This window comes from Chanodichthys erythropterus, chromosome 8 (assembly GCF_024489055.1).
Source record: "Chanodichthys erythropterus isolate Z2021 chromosome 8, ASM2448905v1, whole genome shotgun sequence".
In the NCBI taxonomy this organism is placed as follows: domain Eukaryota; kingdom Metazoa; phylum Chordata; class Actinopteri; order Cypriniformes; family Xenocyprididae; genus Chanodichthys; species Chanodichthys erythropterus.
Window position 1 is genome coordinate 1,314,935 of NC_090228.1, and position 20,056 is coordinate 1,334,990.

The following is a 20,056-nucleotide window of genomic DNA, read 5'->3' on the forward strand; positions in this document are numbered from 1 at the left end:
ATAGAAAGGTGTTTGCAGATATTAATCTCGCATTCTGAGGTGCAAATACACGAGCGTGCGGTTAAAAACTAGCCTAGAGCGCCATCTGCTTTTAAAAGCTAAACTCAGAATCGATTCGAGAGAGAATCGGAAAATCTGCATCGCGAGATGAATCGATTTATTGTTCCAGGCTTATTTTTTTATGTGCAGAGTTAAATTTCACAAACTTCATTTAGTAAAGGATCTATAGCAGTTAATGCAAGCGGAGGGGGATTAGCTCAGATGGTAGAGCGCTCGCTTAGCATGCGAGAGGTAGCGGGATCGATGCCCGCATCCTCCATTAGGTTTTTGTTGTTGTCATAATAACGATTAACTTCAGCACGATTTTTGGCTTAAGTAAGATGGGATCAAGAAATTGGCTTCCATATTGAACGAGCATTAAATTCAAATAAATGTAAGTTTTTCTAATATTGTTTTTTTATGGTTTACACGCACTTTTCTATATAAACGACATGTCAGTGTTCATACGCCTTTTCCGGTTTACTTCGTCCTTGGAGTCAAACCAACCAATCGCTGCGAGCGAAGCTATCGCGTGCGTCAATCAGCTGGCGCTGCGCTGTGTTCGCGAGCCAATCAGCGGCCAGTGCACTGCTCTGTGAGTCAGGCTGCTGGTGAGGGTTTGTTTGGGTTTAAAGAGTCGCCTAGTGATCGCAGAGGAGGAAGCAATAAACAGGTATTTTTTCTGAACACAGCGATGACAAATGTATTCTTGCTCGGTTTAGTGTTTAGTTTTCTGTGCTGTAAACAACAGAGGTGTTTTGTTAGACAGCAGTGCTGATTTTGTCATTAAATAACTGCATAAAGCTAGCGAATGCTAATCAACACTAGCGGCAGCTGATGTGTGTCAATGTTTCAGTGAGATTCAGAAATTAACATGTTTATGATTTAGAATGATGCAGGTTCGTGTAACATAATCGCGTAATGTCACCGAAACGGTGCAGTGATGATTCCGATGGAAATACCGCGCTATTGTTTGATTATATATGACGGGACTGTAAACATTATTATCCTGTGTCACGAGCATCACATTCTCCAAAGACAACAACCACAGTTATATGAAATAAATGAGTTAAATATGCACATACTATGGGTTTTGACAAGTGTGTTATTTCTGCAAGCTCTAAAGAAAATCAGACTGGAAATTGCAAAATGAAATAGCAAGATTTGGTTATAGGGAGAACGTTTTAGAAAATATGTTTAAAATATATTAATGTGTAAAAAGTGAAGAAAGCAAAATGCAATAAAATATATATAGTGCATATTTAACGTTTAAAAATTAAATTAATGCAACGTGCAATAAAATATAGTGTATATTTAACCTTTAAAAAATGCAAATAATGCAAAACGTGCAATAAAATATAGTGTATATTTAACCTTTAAAAAATGCAAATAATGCAAAACGTGCAATAAAATATAGTGTATATTTAACCTTTAAAAAATGCAAATAATGCAAAACGTGCAATAAAATATATAGTATATATTTAACATTTAAAAATAAAAATAATGAAACATGCAATAAAATATTTAGTGTATATTTAACACTTCAAAAATAAAATAATGCAACATGCAATAAATAGTGTTTTTTATGTTTAAAAAATGCAAAATAAAATGCAAAATTTGCAATAAAATATATATACTGTATATTTAACATTTAAAATGAAAATAATACAACATGTGCAAAAAAGTATAGTGTATATTTAACATTTAAAATATTAAAATAATGGAAAATGTGCAATAAAATAAATAGTGTATATTTAAAGTTAAAAAAATGCAAAAAAGTTAAATGTGCAATAAAATATTTGTATATTTAATGTTTCAAAAAATGTGCAGTAAAATATACAGTGTATATTTAACAGTCTGTGGAAATGTTGCAGAAATGGTACAGTTTTTGTGTGTGAAATGTGATAAACTCATGAAGTACGCTGAGCGTCATCATGTCAGTGTGTGTGTGTGTGTGTGTGTGTGTGTGTGTGTGTGTGTGCTCTTGTCTTTCCAGCTGAAGCAGATCATTACAGGATTCATTACAGCGTCTCTCCTGTGAAACAGGTACGGTGGAGGAAATCCAGGATTTTCTGCGTCTCGTTTGATGGTGTGTGTGTGTTTCTCAGTGCTGATGTGTCCAGACTCAGGCAGGGCTGAAGGGTCAGAGGTCAATGATGGTACTGTAACATGAAGCCGTGTGTCACTGTTGTTTAGGTGTGTGTGTGTTTCTTAAGGTGTGGAGATGAAGGCTCTCATGAACGCATGAACGTCCGTCTGATCATGGAGTTCCGCTTTGGGAATGTCGTGTTCAGCTCCCGCTTCGACTCTGGGAATCTGGCCCGCGTGGAGCGAGTGGATCGATCCGAACCCGACGGCGAGAGCGCGCGACCGGCCAACGCTTCTGCGCAGCCGCAACCCGACTATGAGTTCAACGTCTGGACCAAACCGGACTGCGCCAGTACAGAGTTTGAAAACGGCAACCGGTATGAAGCGTTACATCATCACAGCTGTTCTGCTCTGAGATCAGTGTTTGCTTGGGATATTTTCAACATGAGTCACAATGAAATTAAAATTACTGATACACCAGAATATTGGCAACTGAAAATATGTGTCTTTTCCCATGATTTTTAATGATTTCAGGGACAAAATGATGGACAAAAACAACGACAAATTAATGACACATTTTGGCTGTGGCAGTTTTTATTTTGCAATGTAATTTATTTTTTAAATTAGAAATTAATTGATTAAATAACTTAATTTTTGCATTAGCAAAATTTTAACTTTAAATTTTGCATTTTTAAATATTAAATGTACACTATATATTTTATTGCATGTTTTGCATAATTTTCATTTTTTAAATGTTAAATAAATACTATATTTTATTGCACATTTTACTTAATTTTTATTTTTTAATGTTAAATATACTATATTTTATTGCATGTTTTGCATAATTTCAGTTTTGAAATATTAAATGAACACTATATGTTTTATAACTTCACTGGTGAACTGGTTACACAAACTTTTACCAGCATGTTTAAGTTTGTCATTTTTTCCCTTATCATCAAAATATCCACAAAAGTGTCACTGATTATTAAACAAACTTTTTGATTTTGGTTTTGGATAAATTAAAACTTACTTCTTTCAGAGTTTTAGTAAAATATTGCATCACTAAAAATAAAATGAACCTCATTTTCTTTCTTTTCACACGTTCCTGGCTTTACCGCGAGTGATTAATCCGGGGATTTTCCTGGAGTAAAGCGGTTTCATGTTGAACTAAAGACAGAATCTGTTCTGAAGTGTGTTTGGTGTGTTTTCACAGGTCGTGGTTCTACTTCAGCGTTCGCGGGATGTTACCGGGAAAACTGCTGAAGATCAACATGATGAACATGAACAAACAGAGCAAGCTTTACTCTCAGGGCATGGCTCCGTTCGTCCGCGCGCTGCCCGTCAAAACACGCTGGGAGAGGGTTCGAGACAGACCCACGTTTGTGGTAACACACACGCCTGAAATAACTTCTGTTTGATCTGTGTTGTTAAAAATAGTTCTAACATATTGTGTTATTTCAGGTTCATGTCTTAAAATAATCTGCTATTTTTATTGAGTCATAAATAACTCCTGAACTCCATAAATAACTCCTGTGTGTGTGTGTGTGTGTGTGTGTGTGTGTGTGTGCAGATGTCAGACAGTCAGTTCATCCTGTCGTTTGTTCATCGTCTGCTGGACGTCCGAGGCGTCACTACATACTTCTCCTTCTGTTATCCGTTCTCATACACGGAGTGTCAGGACATGATGCTGCAGCTCGACCAGAAGTTCCTGAGCGCCTCACACACGCTGGGGCCCTGCAGGTACCTCACACACACACACACACACACACACACACACACACACACACACACACACACACACACACACACACACACACACACCTACACACACACACACCTACACACACACACACCTACACACACACACACCTACACACACACACACCTACACACACACACCTACACACACACACACACACACACACACACACACACACACACACACACACACACACACACACACACACACACACACACACCGTCCCGTCTGCTGCCCGACGCTCCTTTTTCAGTTTATAAATCTTAAACAAACCCTGTATGTTTTATTGCACATTTTGCATAATTTTCATTATTTTAAAAATTTTAAACACTAAATATTTTATTACACATTTTGCATTTAAAATAAAAAAAAAATTAACTAAATATTTTATTGCACATTTTGCATTATTTTTTATTTTTTTAAAAATAGTGAACACCAAATATTTTATTGCACATTTTGCATTATTTAATTTTTTTTCAAAAAAAATATTAAACAAAATATTTTATTGCACATTTTGCATTATTATTTTTTTTTTAAATATTGAACACTAAATATTTTATTACACATTTTGCATTATTTTAATTTTTTTTTTAAATATTAAACTAAATATTTTATTGCACATTTTGCATTATTTTCATTATTTTAAAAGTATCAAACACTAAATATTTTATTGCACATTTTGCATTATTTGTTTTTTAAATATTGAACACTAAATATTTTATTGCACATTTTGCATAATTTTCATTATTTTAAAAATTTTAAACACTAAATATTTTATTACACATTTTGCATTTAAAATTAAAAAAAATATTAAACTAAATATTTTATTGCACATTTTGCATTATAATTTTTTTAAATTATTAAACTATTTAATTGGACATTTTGCATTACTTTTTATTTTTTTTTAAATATTAAACTAAATATTTTATTGCACATTTTGCATTATTTTATTTAAATAAAAATTAAACACTAAATATTTTATTGCACATTTTGAATTATTTTCGTTATTTTAAAAATAGAAAACACTAAATATTTTATTGCTCCATTTGCATTATTTTTTTTTTAAATAATTAAACACTAAATATTTTATTGCACATTTTGCATTATTTTTTTTTTTAAATCATTAAACATTAAATATTTTATTGCACATTTTGCATTATTTTTTTACATATTAAACTAAATATTTTATTTTACATTTGTATTATTTTCATTTTTTAAATAAACACTATTTTATTGCACATTTTTCTTTATTATAATTTTTTAATTTTAAATATACACCATTTTATTACGTTTTGCATTATTTTCATTTTTTAAATGTTAGATATACACTATTTTATTGCACATTTTGCATTATTTTTTATTTTTTAAAGGTTAAAAATGCTTTATTTTGTTTTTTTAAGTGATAAATATTCACTTTTTATACATTATTTATACATAGATATATTTGAAACACATTTGAATACTTCTATTTTAATTGCAAACCGAACTTCCTCCCTGTAACTGGATTTTGCCGTGATGTTCTGTGTGTATAGTCCAGTGGAGAGCATATACTACCACCGTGAGCTGTTGTGTCACTCTCTGGACGGCCACCGGGTGGATCTGATCACGGTTTCGTCCTGTCACGGTTTGCTGGAGGAGAGAGAGCCGCGGCTGGACAGACTCTTCCCGGACCTCAGCACCCCGCGGCCGCACTGCTTCACTGGCAAACGGGTATCAGACACTGTTTGACCTGAACATTCTCGCCAGCGTTCCTCTTCAGTCCGTCACGTTCTCGTCTGTGTCCGCAGGTGTTCTTCCTGAGCAGCAGGGTTCACCCCGGTGAGACGCCGTCTAGTTTCGTTTTTAACGGTTTCCTGAACTTCATCTTGAGTCAGGATGATCCGCGCGCTCAGGCGCTCCGCAGGATCTTTGTCTTCAAACTCATTCCCATGCTGAACCCCGACGGGGTCGTCAGGGGTCATTACAGGTCAGAGGTCATCTGTGTGCGCTTGTGTTTATTGAACATTGATGACAATTTCTTGTTTTGTTCAGTTTTCATTTCATCCAGTTGCAAATTTGGAATTTTTCTACCCATATAGGAACAAAACCAAAAAAAAGTTTTAAAATGGTTGTAAAATGACATTTAAACAATTACAATTAATCAATTATTTTAAATGTTTTTAATTGAATCCGTTATTTTAAGTGAATTTAAACGTGTGTTTTCAGGACGGACTCTCGCGGTGTGAATCTGAACAGACAGTATGTGAACCCCAGTCCAGATCTGCACCCCTCCATCTACGGCGCCAAATCTCTCCTGCTCTACCACCACATCCACAATCGCCTCGGCAACAACACTCCCTCCGCCCTTAAAACCTCCAACCAATCAAACACCACCCTTCCTGTGACCACGCCCACTGAGCTAGAGCGCTGTCTCAACCACCGCAACGAGGCGGAGCGCGGGGATGGGCCGACCCTCGACCTCTCAGAGATCCCGATGCAGCTGGAGGAGAGCTGGGAGAAAGGCGGAGTCGAGAGGGAGGTGGGGCCCTGCGATGAGAACGAGTCGACGCCGAACAGAGGCGAAGCGCCGGTGGTGACAAACCCCGCCCCCTCTGAGCAGATCCCGCCCCAGGACAGCGGAGTCGCATATTATGTAGACCTGCACGGCCACGCCTCCAAGAGAGGATGCTTCATGTACGGCAACAACCTGTCGGACGAGAGTCAGCAGGTGTGTGTGATCTCACGGTCACGTATTTCCTTCAGGTGTCTTTTTATCCCTTCGCAAATTTGCACATTTATTAATTGTTAAATATTCAAATTTAATCAGTTGTTTTAAATGGTCTAAATTTTTGCCTTTTAAATTGAATTGATTATTTTTTATGTTTTTAATGTAATAATTTTTAGTGTTTTAAATTTCGTCAGTTATTTTATATGTTTTGAATTTCGTCAGTTATTTTAAATGTTTTGAATTTCGTCAGTTATTTTAAAAGTTTTAAATTTCGTCAGTTATTTTAAGTAATTTAAATTTCGACAGTTATTTTAAGTAATTTAAATTTCGACAGTTATTTTAAGTAATTTAAATTTCGACAGTTATTTTAAATGTTTTGAATTTCGACAGTTATTTTAAAAGTTTTAAATTTCGACAGTTATTTTAAGTAATTTAAATTTCGTCAGTTATTTTAAGTAATTTAAATTTCGTCAGTTATTTTAAGTAATTTAAATTTTGTCAGTTATTTTAAGCAATTTAAATTTCGTCAGTTATTTTAAATGTTTTGAATTTCGTCAGTTATTTTAAGTAATTTAAATTTCGTCAGTTATTTTAAGTAATTTAAATTTCGACAGTTATTTTAAGTAATTTCAATTTCGACAGTTATTTTAAATGTTTTGAATTTCATCAGTTATTTTAAAAGTTTTAAATTTCGACAGTTGTTTTAAGTGTTTTAAATTTAATCAGTTATTTTAAATGTTTTAAATTTCGACAGTTATTTTAAATGTTTTAAATTGAATCAGTTATTTGAAGTAATTTAAATTTCGACAGTTATTTTAAGTAATTTAAATTTAATCAGTTATTTTAAATGTTTTAAATTTAATCAGTTATTTTAAATGTTTTAAATTGAATCAGTTATTTGAAGTAATTTAAATTTCGACAGTTATTTGAAGTAATTTAAATTTAATCAGTTATTTTAATTCATTTAAATTTCGTCAGTTATTTTAAGTGTTTAAAATTACATCTGTTATTCTAAATGTTTCAAATTTAATCAGTTATTTTAAATGTTTTAAATTTCGTCAGTTATTTTAAGTGTTTTAAATTTAATCAGTTATTTAAATGTTTCAAATTTCGTCAGTTATTTTAAGAGTTTTAAATTTAATCAGTTATTCTAAATGTTTCAAATTTCGTCAGTTATTTTAAGAGTTTTAAATTTAATCAGTTATTCTAAATGTTTCAAATTTCGTCAGTTATTTTAAGTGTTTTAAATTTAATCAGTTGTTTTAAATGTTTTAAATTTCGTCAGTTATTTTAAGTGTTTTAAATTTAATCAGTTATTTTAAATGTTTTGAATTTCGTCAGTTATTTTAAGTGTTTTAAATGTAATCAGTTATTTTAAATGTTTTAAATTTCGTCAGTTATTTTAAGTGTTTTAAATTTAATCAGTTATTTTAAATGTTTTAAATTTCGTCAGTTATTTTAAGTGTTTTAAATTTAATCAGTTATTTTAAATGTTTTGAATTTCGTCAGTTATTTTAAGTGTTTTAAATGTAATCAGTTAATTTAAATGTTTTACATTTAATCAGTCATCATCATTTTTCTGCAGGTGGAGAACATGTTGTATCCGAAGCTGATCTCACTAAACTGCGCCCATTTTGATTTCCTGGGCTGTAATTTCTCCGAGAAGAACATGTACGCTCGCGACAAACGCGACGGCCAGTCGAAAGAGGGCAGTGGACGTGTGGCCATTCACAAAACCATCGGCCTGACCCACAGGTACAGACCCAGAATCAAACTCAGTCAGATATTAACATGTGACATGCATTTGAACCAACGTGTGTGTTTCCTGTCTTTAGTTACACGCTGGAGTGCAACTACAACACGGGGCGGTCGGTGAACACCATCCCACCCGCCTGTCACGATAACGGGCGAGCCACGCCCCCTCCACCGCCCACCTTCCCGCCCAAATACACGCCTGAGGTGTACGAACAGGTGGGGCGAGCAGTCGCCATAGCAGCGCTGGACATGGCGGAGTGTAACCCGTGGCCGCGGCTAGTTCTGTCCGAACACAGCAGCCTGCTGAACCTGCGGGCGTCCATCCTCAAACACGTGCGGAACAGCAAGGGCCTCGCGTCCGACAACCGCAAGAACGCCAACACGAAAGCCAGCAGTCCGCCCAAACCTGCGTAAGACAGTATTTTCAGCTTCTTTTTACTTCTATGCAAAGAATGAAAGAGTGCGCTGCAGTTCACTTAACGGCCACCGGTGTCGCTAATAACAGGTTTCTGAATTCTACATACAGCCAGTTTAACCAAATGGGAAATGAATGAAGAACTATAATAATATCTCAATGATACTAAAATAACACTTTTTTTCTGCATTTTCTCAGAAGCTTGAGCACCTCTGCCTCGGAAAACTCCCTCAACCGGACGCGCAGCATGGCAAATGTTCAGGGAAGCCGGCAGACGTCTCCTCAGCTCAAGAGTTCTCCCAGCTTCACCTTCGGCAGCCCCGCCTGCGCTCACGGCCCCGGCGCACACCGGCCCCCGCACAGGAGCCTGGGGCCCGTCAGAGGTCAGATGGTGTTGATTTTGCTCCAAACACACTGAATATCCACTTATGGGACGGCCTTCAGAGACAGATATTATGAAAAACAGACATTTTTAATAATATAAATATGTTGAATCAGCTTTTACTTTTATATTTTCAGTTTTTATTTTAATTCTTTTACAGTTTTAGTAATTCTGCTATGTGCTTTTGTCATTTTTTAGACAGCTTTCAGACTGCATTAAAGCAGCTTCACAGTAATAAACAGTGCTAATGAATGGGGGAAAGTGCAATGCGCGATATGGCGCAATAAGCCCCGCCTTTAAAATAAAAGAGCCAATCTGAAAATCTACTAAAAACATGATGATGAACGAATATTAAATTCAGAACGGTGACGTTTCTGACATGGATTTAAACCCTCAGTATCATGAGCATCTCAGCAACAGGATCGCTCCTGTTCGCCTACTTGCTGAACAGATTCTTGAACAGATTTTCCTTGTTTCCATTCCTTTCCTTCTCCTTCCTCTTCTTGATAATGCCGGCAGCTTTCATGCTGTAGCCCAAGACTGGTCACCCACTGAAGCTAAGCAGGGCTGAGTCTGGTCAGTACCTGGATGGGAGACCTCCTGGGAAAACCAGGTTGCTGCTGGAAGAGGTGTTAGTGGGGCCAGTAGGGGGCGCTGCTCACCCTGTGGTCTGTGCAGGTCCTAACGCCCCAGTGTAGTGATGATGGGGACCCTGTACTGTCAAAAAGCACCATCCTTCGGATGAGACGTTAAACCCAGGTCCTGACTCTCTGTGGTCGTTAAAAATCCCAGGATGTCCTTCGAAAAAGAGTAGGGGTTTAACCCCGGCATCCTGGACAAATTTGGCCTCCTAATCATCACCATGTACTGATTGGCTTCATCATTCTGTCTCCTCTCCACCAATCAGCTGGTGTGTGGTGGGCGTTCTGGCACAATATGGCCGCCGTCACATCATCCAGGTGGTGCTGCACACTGGTGGTGGTTCAGGAGATTCCCTTCTTCCGTATGTAAAGCGCTTTGAGTGCCGAGAAAAGCGGTATTTAAATGTAACAAATTATTGTTATTATTATTATTTCCCCCCTTCTTTTTCCTTCTTTCCTTTTGTCTTCTTTTTATAATGCTGTAGTTTTACTCATATTTTTAGTTTTCATGCAAAGTTTTGTTTTAATTTTTAGTCATTTCATTATGTGCTTTTCTCATTTTATTTTATATTTTTTTAAATATTGCCTGGCATGATCCTTTCATGAATTAACATGTTGCTAGCATTGGTATGTTGGTAGCATGTTGGTAGCATTAATTGGCATGTTGGTAGCATGTTTTAGCATTTTGGTAACATGAAGTGGCATATTGATAGCATGAATTGTGATGTTGGTAGCATGTTTTAACACATTGCTAGCATGAATTGGCATATCGTTAACATGAATTGGCATGTTGCTAGCATGTTTTAGCATGTTGCTAGCATGAATTGGCATTTGCTAACATGAATTGGCATTTTGGTAGCATGGTTTAGCACATTGCTAGCATTAATTGGCATGTTGGTAGCATGTTTTAACATGTTGCTAGCATGAATTGGTATGTTGCTAACATGTTTCTAGCATGTTTCTAACATGATTTAACATATTGCTAACATATTGGTTTTAGTACATTGCTAACAAGTTTTAACTTGTTAGCATAATTTAACACATTAGCATTTTGCTAACATTATTTAGCATGTTAGCATTTTTTTACGTGTCTTCTAACATGATTTAACACATTGTTAGCATGTTTTACCATTTTGCTAGCATAACGTTATCGTGATTTAACGTTGTTAACATGATAATTAGCTAATTTCTTAGCATGAATTAGTATGTTGTTAGCATTATTAGCACATTTCTAGCACAAATTAGCACGTTATTAGCATTATTAGCACATTGCTAGTACAAATTAGCATGTTGTTAGCATTATTAGTACATTGCTAGCACAAATTAGCATGATTTAACTTTTTTTTTAGCATGATTAACACATTGCTAGCATTAATTAGCATGTTGGTAGCATGGTTTAACACATTGCTAACATGAATTGACATGCTGGTAGCATGTTTTAACATGTTTTGCTAGCATGAATTGGTATGTTGGTAACATGTTTCTAGCATGTTTTTAACATTATTTAACATATTGCTAACATATTGCTTTTAGTACATTGCTAACAAGTTTGAACTTGTTAGCAATGTACATAATTTAACACATTACCATTTTGTTAACATTATTTAGCATGTTGTTAGCATGTTTTAACATGTTTGCTAACATGATTTAACACATTGTTAGCATGTTTTACCATGTTGCTAGCATTTAGTTATCATGATTTAACATGTTGCTAACATGACTTAGCATGTGGGTAGCATTATTAGCTCATTTGTTAGCATGAATTAGTATGTTGTTAGCATTATTAGCACATTTCTAGCACAAATTAGCATGTTGTTAGCATTATTAGTACTTTGCTAGCACAAATTAACATGATTTAGCATTTTGCTAGCATGATTAACACATTGCTAGCATGAATTAGCATGTCTTAAGATAGTCGGTAAGCTTTGCTAGTGATGGACAGCTCAAATACTGTGTGTTATAGAAAAGTCTTGACCCCTCAATGAAAGTCTCTGGGATGTAGTTTTGATCGTCCATTTAACGAGAATCATAAGTCTGATCTGTTAGAAAATATAAATCACACCGAGTCTGAAGGTCTGGCCCGAGTTTGGAGGTTGTAATTTGAAGCGAAAATAGTAGATCGGTATGTGAGCTTTGCCAAGCCAACATAATAATAATGATAAACAACTGATATCAACTGTAGTGATGATACGGTCACACACAGATCTGTAAGTGTGTGTGTTTTGTGTCCCGCTGTAGACTGTAAAGCTCAGGAGAAGAGGCGTCCGCATCATCAGCACCAGCGGCTGTCCCTCCGCCAGCCGGGCACCGCTCGCGCCCCTCTCTCGCCCTCCTCCTCCTCCTCCTCCTCTTCCTCCTCGTCCCCATCCTCCTCGTCCTCAGGAGGTGTCGGCGAGGCCCCGGGCCCCTGCTCCATCAGTATGGCAGGTCTGTACTCGCTCCAGCCGTCCAGCCTGGCTCAGATTCTGCCCTCCCTGCAGGTCATGCCCCGCCCCAGCCTGCTCTCCAAACTGCCCCCCCTGCAGGCCTACCTCAGCGACAGCAGGACGTCCCCGGGGCCCGCGCCAGAGTGACGGGCCCTCACTGTGTGTGTGTGTGTGTGTGTGTGTGAGAGAGGGAGTGCATTAGATTTTACACCCACAGAGGTTCCCATGGAGATTATTTGACACGTTAATTTAAAAAACAAGAGATTTTATTTATTATGACTAAATCTAGCGATATTGAGGCCTTAGATTCTACATTCATGTTTGAGTGGAATATGAGCTCAAACTGCACACGATTATGACTGAATCTCACGCAAACAGAGTATTTCACCCCTAAATGTTATTTTTAATTTATGCATAATCGGCACTGCAGGACGTCACCGTTTCTAATTCCCTAAAGGCGTTAAAGCCGGTGAAAGATGACGTCCTTATATGGTCACGCTGCACTTTTATTCTTTCTTGTGAATATATGGTCAGAATGAGTCAGTGAATGTATTGGACGGATCTGTTGCAACCGTGTGTGTGTGTGTGTGTGTTTTCTACTCTCTCCCGCAGTTTCTGTTGTGTTTGTTTGTAATGATCTTGTGAGCTGTACCATCCGCCCAGCATCATGTGACCGCTAGACTTCATCTTTAATGCCTTTATTCTGACTGCCTTCTGCTGTATCATCATTCTCACAGTGTACGCAGGTGAATCTCACAAAAACTCATATTTACACCTAAACGAAAAGAACAAAATAATCAATTAGATTTTCTTCAAAGAAATTATAATTTATTTTTATTTTTATTATTGTTATTATTTTTAGGAACTGTAAAGTTTTTATTATTCTGACATTTCCTTCCAAATTCTCCTTACTGTAATGAAGGATTTATATTAAATTGCAAGGTATACATTGTGGTATGGTTTGTTGTACTAAATTTAAAATGTTGATTTTGCTTATTTTAATTTTTAATTGTTGATTTTTAATTTTAAAAATATGTCTGAACCTTAATAGGATCTATGGAAGCTTGTTTCCACCACTGAATAAAAAATAAAAAAACTGCGACATATCTCGCAATTCTGACTTTATATCACAATTCTGACTTTATAACTCAATTCTGACTTTATAACTCGTAATTCTGACTTTATATCTCGCAATTCTGACTTTATAACTCAATTCTGACTTTATAACTCAATTCTGACTTTATATCTCGCAAATCTGACTTTATAACTCAATTCTGACTTTATAACTCAATTCTGACTTTATATCTCGTAATTCTGACTTTATATCTCGCAAATCTGACTGTATAACTCAATTCTGACTTTATAACTCAATTCTGACTTTATAACTCGTAATTCTGACTTTATATCTCGCAAATCTGACTGTATAACTCAATTCTGACTTTATAACTCGTAATTCGGACTTAATATCTCGCAAATCTGACTTTATAACTCAATTCTGACTTTATAACTCATAATTCTGAGTTTATAACTCATAATTCTGAGTTTATAACTCAATTCTGACTTTATAACTCAATTCTGACTTTATAACTCAATTCTGACTTTATATCTCGCAAATCTGACTTTATAACTCAATTCTGACTTTATAACTCGTAATTCTGACTTAATATCTCGCAAATCTGACTTTATAACTCAATTCTGACTTTATAACTCGTAATTCGGACTTAATATCTCGCAAATCTGACTTTATAACTCAATTCTGACTTTATAACTCGTAATTCTGACTTTATATCTCGCAATTCTGACTTTATATCTCACAATTCTGACTTTATATCTCGCAATTCTGACTTTATAACTCAATTCTGACTTTATAACTCATAATTCTGAGTTTATAACTCATAATTCTGAGTTTATAACTCAATTCTGACTTTATAACTCAATTCTGACTTTATAACTCAATTCTGACTTTATATCTCGCAAATCTGACTTTATAACTCAATTCTGACTTTATAACTCGTAATTCTGACTTAATATCTCGCAAATCTGACTTTATAACTCAATTCTGACTTTATAACTCGTAATTCTGACTTTATAACTCGTAATTCTGACTTTATATCTCGCAAATCTGACTTTATAACTCAATTCTGACTTTATAACTCGTAATTCGGACTTAATATCTCGCAAATCTGACTTTATAACTCAATTCTGACTTTATAACTCGTAATTCTGACTTAATATCTCGCAAATCTGACTTTATAACTCAATTCTGACTTTATAACTCGTAATTCTGACTTAATATCTCGCAAATCTGACTTTATAACTCAATTCTGACTTTATAACTCGTAATTCTGACTTTATAACTCGTAATTCTGACTTTATATCTCGCAAATCTGACTTTATAACTCAATTCTGACTTTATAACTCGTAATTCGGACTTAATATCTCGCAAATCTGACTTTATAACTCAATTCTGACTTTATAACTCGTAATTCTGACTTTATAACTCGTAATTCTGACTTTATATCTCGCAAATCTGACTTTATAACTCAATTCTGACTTTATAACTCGTAATTCGGACTTTATATCTCGCAATTCTGACTTTATAACTCGTAATTCTGACTTTATAACTCGTAATTCTGACTTTATAACTCATAATTCTGACTTTATAACTCAATTCTGACTTTATAACTCAATTCTGACTTTATATCACGCAGTTCTGACTTTATAACTCGCAATTCTGACTTTATATCTCACAAGTCTGACTTTATAACTCACAATTCTGACTTTATATCTCAATTCTGACTTTATATCACGCAGTTCTGACTTTATAACTTGTAATTCTGAGTTTATAACTCAATTCTGACTTTATATCTCGCAATTCTGACTTTATAACTCGTAATTCTGAGTTTATAACTCAATTCTGACTTTATAACTCAATTCTGACTTTATAACTAGTAATTCTGACTTTATATCTCGCAAGTCTGACTTTATAACTCAATTCTGACTTTATATCTCGCAATTCTGACTTTATAACTAAATTCTGACTTTATAACTCGTAATTCTGACTTTATATCTCGCAAATCTGACTTTATAACTCAATTCTGACTTTATAACTTCAAATTTTGACTTTTTATCTCGCAATTCTGAGAAAAGAAGTCAAAATTGCGAGATAAAAAGTCGCAATTACCTTTTTTTATTTTTTATTTAGTGGCGAACACAAGGTTCCAGAAGGATCTTTGTAATCTTAATGGAAAAAAAATCTTGATGGTCCTAAAAATGGCTTCGTTAAGTATGGAAAAAGATATATTTTTATTTTCTTCTTATTTCTGCGGTGAAATATGACCTGCATTTTTTTGTGAGATTCAAGTGCGTGTGTGTGTGTGTGAGAGTGAGTGTGTGAGTGTGCAGATATCATCTGTAATGCACAGACGCAGCTGTCTAAAATCCCAGAATTCCTTCAGCACATGTCAGATGTAAAGCACATCCGTAGAAACTCGCACCAGTTTAACACTCATTAACCATCTCAGCAGAAGCGTGTGTAACTAATCTAACTGTGTGTGTTAATGTAGCGTGACGCATTCGGACAGATCTGATGCTCGCTGTCGTGTCTCGTCTCTGCTGTGATGATGTCATGTGATGTTACTTCCTGTTCCTGTTCTCTCTTCATCTCTGACTTCATCTCTTCTCATCCTGAAGCTGTGCTCTCATTGTGGACCTGACGGTTTGTTCTCTTCATTCGCCTCTGAATGTATAACAGTAGATCATCACGCTAAAACGATGCAATAATCTGTAAGCCACATGATGGTGTGCTCATTTATTAATGTATCTTGTACTGTGTGCTCCGTGAGCTGATAGAAGTATCCGAGCGGTTCATCTGTTCATCTTTTCTCTAATAAACACCCTTCTGTTTGAACTGTTTCTGTGACCTTTGGCCTTTCTTTATCATTCCTTCTCTTCTCTGTGGCGATGTCCTTTCAGTCTGTCCAGTCCCAGGAACATTTACACATGTGCAGCTTATGCAAAACTAAATACAAAATTGTATTTTTTTTATCATATTGTATATTATAAAATCCACAAGTCACTGTGAATGTGGCTCACACGAGCTGTGTTGCTATAGTTACCAGCTCGTTCCACTGTTACCATGGTTACCGTGAATGGTTTTTAATGAGGTAACCCTGTCTGTGTTGTTGCCTAGGCAACAGCTGCCTGGAGTTCCGCCCAGCCAGCCAGACTAAAGAGATGCGTGGTGGGTGGGGCAAGGCTGGTCGATCAGGCCCCGCCCACTCTCAGGCATCCTATCAGAGGATAGCGTTCACAGCACAGGTAGAAACCCACATTTACCAGAGCTGTCCGTGAACACAGATGGCTTATAGATTGAAATACTGTTGGGAATGTTTTCTAGGAACCGCTGCGGGAATCTCTGGACATCCTGACATCTATAGAGTACAGCAGGTGAACATCATCATATGATACTTACTGTAGAGAAAACATGCATGTATGTATGTATAAACGTATGTATGCATGTATATATGTATGATGTATGAATGTATGTATGATGTACACATATGATGTATGCATGTATGTAGACAATGATTTAGCAGGAAATCGTTGCAGGGGTTTGTGCTCTAGTTTGAGACACAGAACTTGATCTGATGAAGCACATTCACACGTTCAGAAGTGCGACTGAAGTGTGTAAATGTGTTTTCTGCTTTCAGATGTGAGCTGCAGCCTCGGCCCAGCCGTATCCCGGTGCGGAAGGACGTTCAGTCCGTGGTCGTCCCTCTTACGGGCCACGAGACGCACAGCATGAGAGTGTGGAAACTGATCAAACCCGGCATCAAGAAACACCTGGCGGGTCAGAGTCCCTCACACACAAAATCAACCCTATAAAGCCGTCCCAACATGCATTCCCTGCTGATTATTTGAATATTCATACATGCATTTTAACTCAGAATCTGCTGTTTTTAGGTGTTTCTGGGAAAGACGGTTCATTGCGTCTGGCAACCAAAACTCTGTTGAAGAACTCTTCCTGCAGCTATCAGAGCTCTGGAGACGCTAGAGACAAACACACAAACAGGTGACAAGAACAGGTTTTCCTGCTTAAATGTTGATTATTCTCCTCATATTCTCCATTGTTGCAGCTCCTCTCTTCCCAGTCTGTCAGGAACGCTCTGTTTAGTTCCTGTCTCTATGAAGCCCCTCCTTCTGAAAAGCACACTATGCTCTGATTGGTCGGCTGGAGCTGGACACTATTAATACTTAAAGACTTTCATCTCAACAGATCTTTGCAGACCTGAGAAGCTCTAATGAATCATCTACAGAAGCTGCTCGTGTTTAACGGTGATTGAAATGTGGCGCTTTCCCAGCATTCAGCAGTGCTGTGGCCGTTTTAATCCTCCATAAGCACAACTACACTAAAACAACCACATGCTCAGCATCACGTTGTGTTTCTAAAGATGCCCTTTTAAATGTGTGGCTTCGTTTTGTGATTGAAAAATTATGTTATGGCAAAATCGGATTGTGGTGCTTATTACATTTAAGAAAAACTGACCAAACTGTGTTTATGGTGCATTTAGAAAGCAATAAACAAATGTGTATTTATGAAAAAAGTGCTGACTTCATTATTTAAATCAAGAAAAACACACACAACAGGCATCTCACATTCTGACAATTTATTCCCATGATTTTCATACAAAACGCACATTTACAGGCTGGGTCATCCTCCGATTCTCCCCGTTCCACATCCTGCCGGAGGAAACATCAGTTATTCCCGTCATTATTATCACACATGATCAGGTGTTGATGCGTGCGTCTGCTCACCTCTCAACCTCACTCCAGTTTCTTAGGGTTGTTCACGGCCACATAGTGATACAGAACCACCAGCAGGAAGAGCGACACGCCCAGCATGTTGGCGAATATGGCCAGCTGTACGTCCGTCACCATCACGCTGCAAAACATCACGTTTGTTTGATTACTGTATTCATGTACTTCATATAGCAGCTATAAAAGCATGTTCATTTTACAGCAACACAATAGAGTGCATTAGGGCCCGCCCACTTTTTCAGCAACGTTGGTTTCAGAAGTATTTTTCCCAGTTAATTTCTCCAATAGGTAATTTTTTTCTATCTCGCACTTCTGACTTTATAACTCGCAATTCCGACTTTACAACTCATAAACTTGGAATTGCGAGATATAAAGTCGGAATTGTGATTTAAAAAGTCAGAATTGTGATTAAAAAGTCAGAATTGCCAGTTATAAAGTCGGAATTGCCAGTTATAAAGTCAGAACTGCGAGTTATAAAGTTGGAATTGCAACTCGCAGTTCCGACTTTATAACTGGCAATTTCGACTTTTTAATCACGATTCTGACTTTTTAAATCACAATTCTGACTTTATATCTCGTAATTCCAACTTTTAAATCACAATTCCGACTTTATAACTGGCAATTTCGACTTTTTAATCACGATTCTGACTTTTTAAATCACAATTCTGACTTTATATCTCGTAATTCCAACTTTTAAATCACAATTCCGACTTTATATCTCGCAATTCCGACTCTCCAATAGGAAAAAAAAAAAAAAGTATTTTAGTCAGCTAGGACTTTTTAATCACAATTCCGACTTTATAACTGGCAATTCCGACTTTTTAATCACAATTCCGACTTTATAACTGGCAATTCCGACTTTTTAAATCACAATTCCGACTTTTTAATCACAATTCTGACTTTATGTCTCGCAATTCTGACTTTATAACTCGTAATTCCGACTTTTTATCACATTTCTGACTTTATATCTCGCAATTCAGACTCTCTTAATAGGAAAAAAAAGTATTTTAGTCAGCTAGGAGGTGAATCGTAGCATTACAAACTTTGATTTGAAGCAAAACACTATTTGAAAATCGGATAAAAACACATAGGTACAAGATTGTGGCTTTAGTTAGGGGAAAAAACTACAATCCCATGAAGCATTGCGACCAGCATAATCGAATTAAAAACGACGTAGAATTATACAACTACTCATTTAAAGACATTGATTACATCTGTAGAAACAATATGTTTTAAGTTTATTGCAAATACATAGAAATATTTAAGTATTTTGAGAGCGTACGGAGATGACGTCATTCGCAATGCAAGAGCATCATGGGTGATGTATTTTTTCCACCTGCCGAATTCTGTCGTTAAAACCTATTTTTTTTCTTTTCTTTAAAAAAACAAGCTCACATAAAGCGAGCTGACGTCTTTAGCAGGAGCAAGTTTAATCGATTAACAAAATGGATGCTGTTTGTACTTCCGGAACCCTGGAGAAATAAATGAAAATATATAATTTTCATTTTTTGCAGCAACTGCATATAATTTATAGTGCAATATAAAGATTACATACTTACTTATAATAACAATGAAATGTTATTTTACGGCATTTAAAACACATCGCATGATTATATTAATGAAGTGTAACACATCATGATCAGATGTGATGCAACGAAATTAAAGATCAGAACTGCTGCTCGTGTCATTGATGCTTTCACACATTATAGTTTAATTTACTGTATTACTCACAATTATTGTGTTGGTTATGTGATGTTTATGATGAATCCGCTCAGCTCGAAAGATCCTGCGCTGCTGAATTCCGGGATTGAGACACGTCACGTACATACGGGTCTCTGAAGACGTCACATCCTGAATAAATCACTGATAATTCACTTCTTTTTTTACAGTTATTAATCTAATTAAAGAATTTTCGTATGGACGTTAGCGTTTTTTTAGTTTAAAAAATAAATAAAATAATTTTACATTTTAAAACGTTATTAAGCGGAACGCGTGTTTTTCCTCCTGACCGCTAGAGGCGCTGA

The 20,056-nt window shown here is 36.1% G+C and overlaps 2 protein-coding genes and 1 non-coding gene across 10 annotated transcripts; 2 read left to right on the forward strand and 1 right to left on the reverse strand.

The window, feature by feature from the left end:
- The first annotated feature begins 246 nt into the window (after positions 1–246).
- trnaa-agc (transfer RNA alanine (anticodon AGC)) lies at positions 247–319 on the forward strand. The gene has a single exon. It is a non-coding gene; the product is annotated as a tRNA-Ala (tRNA).
- Positions 252–17,784, forward strand: agbl5 (AGBL carboxypeptidase 5). Of its 7 annotated transcripts, XM_067391340.1 has the most exons (18): positions 253–433; positions 537–712; positions 2,036–2,085; positions 2,256–2,504; positions 3,341–3,512; positions 3,698–3,867; positions 5,419–5,596; positions 5,674–5,852; positions 6,092–6,593; positions 8,179–8,348; positions 8,429–8,758; positions 8,962–9,146; positions 12,025–12,213; positions 16,405–16,532; positions 16,612–16,661; positions 16,925–17,064; positions 17,178–17,286; positions 17,491–17,784. In XM_067391340.1, exons 4-18 carry the CDS (start codon positions 2,284–2,286, stop codon positions 17,504–17,506), a joined length of 2,739 nt encoding a protein of 912 aa, XP_067247441.1. In that variant the 5' UTR covers positions 253–433; positions 537–712; positions 2,036–2,085; positions 2,256–2,283; the 3' UTR covers positions 17,507–17,784. The 7 variants fall into 7 exon arrangements, with proteins under 7 accessions (XP_067247445.1, XP_067247441.1, XP_067247443.1 ...); XM_067391344.1 differs by having other exon boundaries at positions 252–712; positions 8,965–9,146; XM_067391342.1 differs by having other exon boundaries at positions 253–712; positions 2,036–2,128.
- An 82-nt stretch (positions 17,785–17,866) lies between these two features.
- ost4 (oligosaccharyltransferase complex subunit 4 (non-catalytic)) lies at positions 17,867–19,869 on the reverse strand. Of its 2 annotated transcripts, XR_010895646.1 has the most exons (3): positions 19,764–19,869; positions 18,030–18,156; positions 17,867–17,954 (listed from the first exon to the last, which is right to left on the reverse strand). XR_010895646.1 is itself a non-coding variant. In XM_067391347.1 (2 exons), the coding sequence occupies exon 1, from the start codon at positions 18,150–18,152 to the stop codon at positions 18,039–18,041; it is 114 nt and encodes a 37-aa protein (XP_067247448.1). In that variant the 3' UTR covers positions 17,867–17,954; positions 18,030–18,038. The 2 variants fall into 2 exon arrangements, 1 of the variants encoding a protein (XP_067247448.1); XM_067391347.1 differs by lacking the exon at positions 19,764–19,869 and having other exon boundaries at positions 18,030–18,152.
- Positions 19,870–20,056: the final 187 nt, after the last annotated feature.

Bases quoted from the DNA above. Each gene is read 5' to 3' on its own strand.
- agbl5 (XM_067391342.1), top strand. From the start codon at position 2,284: ATGAACGTCCGTCTGATCATGGAGTTCCGCTTTGGGAATGTCGTGTTC. The intron at 5,853-6,091 runs GTCAGAGGTCAT...GTGTGTTTTCAG, and splicing joins GTCGTCAGGGGTCATTACAG to GACGGACTCTCGCGGTGTGA. The intron at 9,147-12,024 runs GTCAGATGGTGT...GTCCCGCTGTAG, and splicing joins GAGCCTGGGGCCCGTCAGAG to ACTGTAAAGCTCAGGAGAAG.
- ost4 (XM_067391347.1), bottom strand. From the start codon at position 18,152: ATGGTGACGGACGTACAGCTGGCCATATTCGCCAACATGCTGGGCGTG.